General features: G+C 48.1%; 1 protein-coding gene across 1 annotated transcript in view; it reads right to left on the bottom strand.

The window, feature by feature from the left end:
- Nucleotides 1-109: 109 nt before the first annotated feature.
- a1cf (apobec1 complementation factor) overlaps nt 110-8,403 on the bottom strand; it is an 11,152-nt gene continuing 2,858 nt past the window's right edge. Inside the window, exons 4-12 of the mRNA XM_005743439.1 lie at nt 8,120-8,358; nt 6,529-6,693; nt 6,251-6,348; nt 5,959-6,096; nt 5,326-5,470; nt 3,989-4,227; nt 2,217-2,353; nt 1,974-2,128; nt 110-1,564 (exon numbers count right to left, since the gene is read on the bottom strand). Of these exons, the coding sequence (XP_005743496.1) occupies nt 1,410-1,564; nt 1,974-2,128; nt 2,217-2,353; nt 3,989-4,227; nt 5,326-5,470; nt 5,959-6,096; nt 6,251-6,348; nt 6,529-6,693; nt 8,120-8,358 (1,471 nt within the window). The 3' untranslated portion in view covers nt 110-1,409. The remainder of the gene's footprint in view (nt 1,565-1,973; nt 2,129-2,216; nt 2,354-3,988; nt 4,228-5,325; nt 5,471-5,958; nt 6,097-6,250; nt 6,349-6,528; nt 6,694-8,119; nt 8,359-8,403) is intronic.

Here is an 8,403-nt window from a genome sequence, read left to right as displayed (position 1 = left end):
CAGGCCCCTCTTCTGTGGAACCAGCTTCCATCACTGTCCTCTGCTCTCATTTCTTCAGTTTTCACTGAGCTTTCAAAGATGACATGAGGAGGCTGCTGTTTATTCAGATCTTATTTTATTCATTTTGAGATGATTGTTAAAAATCAACAGTTTATTGCAGCGGTTTCTTTTCACGATGTGAGAAACCTGAAGAATTAGCTCGACAGATAAGCGCTGATTCAGTTTCCCATGTTTCAGTTTCTGAGTCAATTATTACAGAAAAAGGACTAAAATCCGTTTGTACAAACACAGCGAGGATGTTCATTCTTTCTCTCGGTATAAAAATAAGCTCTAAGTGCTTCACACACTTTAATACTGTCTCTGCTTCAGCGTGTTCACAGCTCAGTGTCGTCGATTAAAACTCTCCAGAAACATTTAAGAATAAAAGTCAACACGAATCAACGACATCGCCGTGTCCTGACAGGTCAAAGGTCAATCGCCTCCCTCAAAGCAAGCATGGAAACTCATTAAACTTTTATTAGAGGCATGAACCAGCTTTAGTAACTTTAGTTAACCAAGTGTTTAACTAAACCAGAGATAATAAACCCTGGTTTAGTTAGTGGCAGTGGAATGAAGGAGGTTAAAACAGATGAAAAACAATGAAAGAGCGACGAGACGAGCATCACGGCATCAGCTGGTGTTTATGGAGTAACGCCTCAGAGACACCAGAACGAAGTCAGCAGCTCCACATCCACAAACTAAGAGGAACCCACGGATTCACTCCAACAGCAGGGACAACGTTTCTGATCCAGCTTCTGTTAGCTGGAGATCATGAGGATTATGAACTGAGAGCACGTTTCAGCAGTACAGCAGTATTGTAAGTGCATCATATCACAGCTTTTTTAAAATGTCGCTGAAACTAACTGAAACAGGAACTTAAATACTGGTCTCAGATTTTTAAAACAAAAGTTTTCAGTAAAAAACTGAGCGACACGAAGGCGATGGCGATAAAATGACTGAGCTACACTTCAATGCTGTAAACACGCTACGAGGAAAAAAAACGATCCAAACGTGAATTCAAACCGACCAATCACAGCCAATCACGGGCTGCCTAATCAATGACGAAGCCGTGGAAACCACGGCCATGATTCGGATTTCAGGAAGCTGGAGAGCAGAGAGCGACGCGTGGAGAAAGAAGAAGATGCTGACGAGTCTGAGACGTTTTCTGGCCGCGGCTTCCTGCGAGGCTCAAACCGCCGAGTTCTGGAGAGTTTGGACCTCAGCGTGAAGGCGCATTCGATTCCTTTTGTTTGGGTTTGACTGAGCGTTGGTATCTATAACGAGCCAATCAGATTTCATGTTGTACTTTCAGGAAGTTTGAAAAGAGCATCAAAGCATCCTGTGGGCGTTCTTCTTCTGAAACCGCTGCTCTAGAAAACACCGTATCCGTCAGTGTGGCGAGCCGCCACAGCGAAGGCGGGGTAGCCATCGTAGGTGGTGTAGGCAGTCAGGTCCTGACCCAGAGATACGGCCTGCTTCAGCTGGGAGGCGACCGCCGTCGACGCCGGGCCCGCCAGCGTGTATCCTGCGGGGACACACAATGCAAGCTCAGCACCGCCTGTTTCAGGACGGCAGCACAAAACTTTAGCTGTTCTGATCCCATCGAAGCCTTTTAGCTGCAGCATTTTTATAGGCTGTATATAAAAGATGGACGTAGCCGCTGTGATGTCACCTCCTGGTTAGTGAAGTCTCTCGTCCTCTGCAGGAGGAGGAACGTTTTATTTTGAAAAATTGCAAGTCATCAGGAGAGAGTTCACTTACAATCACACAGCAGGCGCCCCCTGCTGGTCATCAGCACTCGCGCCATCTGGCAGGCTTTGAAGCCACGTCCATCTTTTATATACAGTCTGTGGTGTTTGGGCCTGCAGGTGAGCGTCTGTCAGCGGTTAGTTGAGTGAAGCGTTAGTCGGCTTTGGGTACGGACCTTCACATACCTGGGAAGGCTACTGCTGCCACGGCAGCTGCAGTCGCACAGCTGGCATCGGTGGCGCCCTCCGTCTGCACGCCGAGCGTCTGCAGGGTGTGTTCGGCCGCGTGAATTTTAGCCTCTTCTACACCCGCGCACAGCTTAGCAGGGGTGAAGGGATGGCTGCCGAGAGATACGTGAACAGGTGGACAGTCAGCGCTGCGTCCAGCTGAACAGCAGGCAGGTGATCAGACAGGTGAGACGTGCTTACACGTTGGGGTACTGAGTAGCCAGCGCTGGGATGGTGATCTTGTAGAGAAAGAGCTGTCTCTGGTCTGGACCGATGGCAGAGTGCAGCTGATAGACCGGCTGACCCCAGTTATTCTTCTGACAGAGCTCCTCCAGGACCTGACAGACAGGAGGACAGACAGGAGGACAGACAGGAGGACAGACAGGAGGACAGACAGGAGGACAGACAGGAGGACAGGCAGGCAGGAGGACAGACAGGAGGACAGACAGACTGCAGTATTTACTCACAGTAATGGTGCGTGAGAGCTAAAAGTATAAAAGTACGAGGAGAGTCTGTTTGACCAAATATAAAAATATATTTTGTACATTTTAGTGTTTTAATTTGAAAGGTTTGTTCTTCCTTTCGTTTTAAATGAGCAGCATTTAATAAACCCTGACAGCTTCAGTATCGTCAGACTGATCTGGGTTTAGTGTTTCCTGCAGATGAATACATCAAATCTAATTTGATCTGATGCATCCTAGCCTCCCTCACTGACAATCCATCTGAATAAAAACTGAATACAAAAAAAAAAGTAAATGTGGAATATCGCCACCAGGTGGAGCCTCGTCCCTGGTTGCTGTTTCAGCTGTTCACTGTCAGAGGTTCTCATCAGGTGTGATATTTACTGCACTGCCATGAAGGCATCATGCGGCCCATGTTCACTGCTGTAGGTCACATGACTGACTGAGTTTTCCCCTTCATGCAGTTACCTGACTGCTGTGGGTTATTTTGGGGGAGTGAAATTCTCAGATTCCAGTGGGCGCTCTGTGGCCTCAGGCTTCTCCTCCAGCTGTGGATCACCCAGTGCACCTGATGAAGCCAGATGTCCACAGACAGGACGCTGCATCCAGATCCTGAGCTGTGGGCTGAGGTCAGCCCGACTGCATGGACACTTTTCCATCAACTTGGATCCACTCACCACAGTTTTCAGGTTTTTTCCATTAGGTCATAGTACTAAAGTAGTAGTAGCTGCTCAGCTGGGGTTCCAAGCAGCCACTAAAATGTGAGCTCGTCAGACTGCATGCCACCGATTGGCTGGTCAGTGGCATCACTTGATGAGTCATGAGAGCATCTTGTTCACAAAAATCTAAACCGCCATTTTTGAAACCCAGCAATGAGGGAAATGTCTCCAAAAACAAGGCCGTGGTCCCCGAGTGTGAGAAAAAGCCTCAGACCGAGCAGCAGCTACATCATCGCCTCGACGTCCACCTTTGTTGTGGTGTTCGTGTCACATACCAATTATGCCACAGGACGTTCGGCCCCGTTGCTATGATGACAACAATGTACATTAGGTAGTACTCGAAAGTAATGGAAAACCAGTCGATCTGAGTCAAGTTGATCCAATTGGGAACTACTGGACAAGGAGCCTATCTGAAGCACCGAGGTGACCCTGCAGGAGGCCCGGCTCGTTTTCACTCAGCCCAGGTGCTTAGGCCTGGGTAACCCTGGCCCAGGTGAGGTTATTTGACACATCCGGCCGGGACCAGTTGAGACCCCAGTCTGTGCTCTGTCTCCTACCCCCAAATCAGTCTCTCAGATGGCCCCGCCCCTCTGAGAGGTTTCATCCTATTAAAAAGGAGTTTTTCCTTGTCACTGTCGCCAGGTCTGATTGTTTTTTCTGTATAACTGTCGAGTCTATACTTACACTATGATAAATATATAAATAAAACCGAATGAATTTTATGAGTTGTGTGCTCTGGATTTTTGTGCCACACCAACAATTAAAGGCCTCTCGGTCAGGTGTGTCCTGTTACCTGTGGTGCAGGCTTGACAGCGGTGGCCTTCAGGTTCGGGGTCATCGGGGTCAGCTCCATTCCCGGCAGAAGATCATACAACTTCTCCTCTTGCTGCTTGTCTGCCTTCAGCCCGTAGGAGGCACCACCGCCACCACCGCCTCTCCCCATGGCTCCACCCCCAGCAGCGTAGGCCAGGTAGCCCCGCCCACCCAGTCCCCGCACCCCCGCAGCCCCTACAGGTACAGTCATGTAAATTTCTACAGGAAATCGAAAAGGCAGTGAAATCAATCAAATCACCGGAAATCAGCCGTAAGAAGAATCACACAGCCAGACAATTATCTGATCAGAGTGAACAGGTACGGTGGTAACCACGGTAACAGTACACCTGCCCTTCTTCTTCTGATGCTCGTTGACGATTACCGTTTCCTGCCTGATTGAGTTTCAGGTATTTAAATTCATTCAAGCCTGAATTGACAGAAACTTCTCGTGATTCGTGGATCTGTTTTTGATTCCTGCTTCAGAAAAACATTCACACATCATCACGTGTTTGTGATTCAGCTGAACTGCTTCATGACACAGGTGAAATGATGGTTTCTGAGGCCCCGCCTCCAGCCTCCGCACAGCGGCAGGGTTACCTCTGAGACTCTTTAAAGTTGTGCAGGCCCACTGAGACGACTCACTCTGACTGATCTGTGATTGGACAGTCAGTGTTCAGGGGCGGGGCTTCACAAACTCTCAGTTCACCATCAGAAGTCTGTTTGATTTGGAGCTTTCTTTTATGTTTAAAGCGCTGCAGCATAAAACTAAAATCTGAAAGTGCTGATGGATGCAGAGCGAGCTCAGACTCACACAGAAGCACTGAAACGCAGCAGCCTATCAGAGGCAGAGCAGGTTCAAAGCTGAGCCCTGGAGGCTTTTACTCAGAGAAACACAAAGATTTTAAAGTAAATCTGTGGATCCATCTAATCTCTGACAAGGAGGATTCTGCTTTTTCCTCAGAAATGAACCCTGTCCAGCTCGTAGGCTGTGTATAAAAGATGTAGGTGGGGTCATGTGACACGGTGAGCGCGGGGTATGGTAGTGGGACTCAGTAGACTCATTTCCCTTTTAGAGTCGCCCCCTGCTCGCCATTAGAAATAATGTGGACTTGTTTGTTTCTATGAGTCAGCTCTGTGTCTCACATGTGTGTTCTCTGTGGTTAACCAAGCATTAGTCTGTCCCCAGGGCAGCTGTTCAGGTGTTCTGACAGAGGGCCTACCTGCTCCTTCAGTCTCAGAGTGCTTTTATTCTGTAGGTGAGTGCGAGCTGTCTTTGCAGGCATTCAGAGATCACACATGCTCTAAGGGCATCCTCACCTCGGACCGACGGCGTCCGGATCAGCCCTCGACCTCCAACGTGAGCTTTGGCCGCTGGGAAGCGGAACTGAGCTGGTATGGCTGTGTAGGCCTGGGGGGCGTAAAACACCGGCGCACCGAGGTACGCCGCCGAGGGGTCGTACATCTATAGGAGGAGAGAGAAAGATGTGTATTTGTACATTTTAACAGGAAGCAGATACGAGTTTCCTGGAGCACCAGAATGAGGTCTACACTCACAGTTTCAGTGTTTCCTGTCACATCTGCTGTCGTTCACGATAAACATCAAGCTGCTAATAATGAGCTCAGTCTGTGTTCAGTAACCCTGATCTAAGCACTCTTAGATGTTCGGTCATCTCAGGAACACGGAAGCCACACCCACCTGCTGTTCAACCATTCTGTTTGTGAGTGACAGCCAGTCAGAAGGAAATTGTCTTAAAGGGGGAGGAGCTAAAATAGCTTGTTTCAGACAGCAAATGAAGTGAGGGGCTGCACCGAGGCTCAGTATCAGCTACAGAAGGATTATTTTGAGCTGTGGATCATTGAAAGCTGCCCTGAAAGGAGGAATAACTCAGAGTGCCTGTTGGCTTCCTGTTGGTCAAACATTGTGTCACATGACATTCGTCAATAACTCACCTGTCCCAGTGTGTAGGAGGTGTAGTCGGTCTGTAGCAGAGAGCCTCCTCGGCCTCCCGTCCCTCTGGTGTAGCGAACGTAGCTGTCTTTGTCCACCGGCTTGGCCAGCGTCACCTCGATGGGAGAGCCGTCCACCACCTGCAGGAGATCCTGGTCAGTCTTTGAGGCTTTCAGAAACCTTCTCCTCACGGTTAACACACAGGTGTCCATTGATTACAGCATAACAAGCGTAATCAAACCTGATTTTGATTAGTGAAAACAGAGGAAGAACTAAATGTTGGGCCTTGCTGACCTTCCCGTTGAGCGCTTTCATGGCGTTGATGGCGTCCTCTCTCTGAGTGAAATGGACGAAGGCGTAGTCTCTGATCTTCTTCACTCGCTCCACTGCGCCTGCAGCACAAATACAAAAAGTACTTTTCTAAAACCAAATTTCTTTCTGGAGACACTTGTCCTCAAATATAAAATACTTCAAATATTACTTTTAAACGTTTGTCTTTCAAAATCTGCAGTTCAGTTACAAAACGAGCAACAACAAGACGCATTCAGGGACAATCAGAGCTTTGATCGAACCTGGCTTCAGGCTGTTGAACTCCTTCTCGATGGTCTCCTCTGTCGTCTGCAGCATCAGGTTCCTCACATACAGAATCTTCACTGTTGCCATGGTATCCTCGTCAACCTCCACCTCAGGCTCCGCCCAGTCCACAGCGATGGCGTGACCCCACAGCTGGATACGACCTAATAGAGGAGACGGAGACTCGTGATCAAGTCTGGCAGGGATCGTTCTCTTTGTGATCCTCGACTTGTAAACTGCTGGTCTGAAGCCACTCCCCCTCAGCTGAGAAGGAGGAGCTAATTACTGCTATACCTGTTAATTACTGCTGATCAGTAACATCCAAATAAATCCTCTCAAACTGAGCTCAGACATCTTGGACAGTACAGTGACCTCACAGCAGCCATGTTATTGGTCACATGATGTCAATGAAAATGCTCCAGAAGGCTCCAACAGCACAAACACAGTCCAGAGGAGCAGTTCAGGTGAAGCTGGCAGACAGCTAGCAGCTATAGCCACCTGTGTAACCATCCATCTGTCACTCAAAGAGGCCACGCCCTTAAAAGGTAAAGTTTAAGCCTTAATGCAATTTAAATAGATGAGTTATGTAAACAGACGTTATGAATGGGAAATTATCTATAAAGACCAAACAGGTTGTAAAGACATTTATTTCTGCTGTAACATGAGAGTCTATGGGACTGACTCACTGCTGCCTCTGCTGGACGTCAGAGGAACATGCTGGCTTTATTTTTCTAAAATTACTAGAGCGTGTAATTGTCCTCTGGACGTGCTGGTGACGTTTGTGGTATTGGGTTCAGGGTCAGAAACCAAGTAAGATGCTAACGAGGCAGACGCTCTTTAACTTCAGCAGGACTCAGTGATGATTGGACGCTATTGGACGCCAGATTTCAGAGGCACGGTGTCGTGGCTTTCCACCCGCATGATCAGACTTAATGCTGCACAATGAGCCTGATCTTCCTGTGGAGAAGCAGTAAAGCTGTTTCTGTATCTTATCTCTGACACTTTCAGCTTTAGACTCCAGGAGAATCAGATAGTGTAACAAACCAACAGCTTTGGGTATATTTATGGGTCTATCTGAAACTCACATTCACATTACTCATACAGCAGTTATCTTATCATTAAGCCCATCCAAGCTCTTCTTCTATTGGACATTGTGTCACAGGTTGTGATTGGCCAGTGATGATGCAGCCTTACAGGCAGCCAAAAAGAGACTTTGGCATTTTTTATTATGTTAGGTCTACTTTACGAGGTATTAGACAGTGTGAAGCTGGGTGGAGAGCTACAGCTGAACTATAAATTATAAATTTATTGATGAGGCTCTCATGTGGCTGCCTAAGGAAAATTAACTGCCCACTGCCGGTGTCAAGGATTTGTTAGCTAAACCACTGCAGCTGCAGCTGCTCAGTGTCTCCAGCACCACAGGAAGTTGGCACCAGCTGATCAATAGAGCCTTCGAGTTTTAGGGGATAACTGAACCCGTTTTAGCAGATCCTTTGAAAACATCTTATTTTTGTTCTTCAGTGAATCGTTCCTGAAGTCAGAGCGGGAATTATAACTGTACATTAGCTAAGTTTGAGTTTGGTTTGGTACCTGGCAGCAGTTTGCGACGGGCCATGGCAGCTGCTCGGTGGCTCTCATACTCGACAAAAGCAAAGCCTCTGTTCTTGGATTTGTCGGCGGCGCTGGGGTACACGATGACATCGACGACGCCGTCGGTGACCTTCTTCATCTCTGACAGGATCTCCTCTCGCTTCTTGGTTTTGGGAATCCCGCCAACAAAGAGGCGGCAATTATCGACGCTGGCACAAACGCCGAGGAGGCGTCCGTTCCTGTGGGCCAGAGAAAGATTTGTTTCAAGCTCAAACGGGAACCCA

This window comes from Pundamilia nyererei, unplaced genomic scaffold (genome assembly GCF_000239375.1).
Source record: "Pundamilia nyererei isolate P.nyererei 1_Seehausen unplaced genomic scaffold, PunNye1.0 scaffold00131, whole genome shotgun sequence".
Taxonomy (NCBI): domain Eukaryota; kingdom Metazoa; phylum Chordata; class Actinopteri; order Cichliformes; family Cichlidae; genus Pundamilia; species Pundamilia nyererei.
This window is presented reverse-complemented; position numbering and strand designations above follow the sequence as displayed.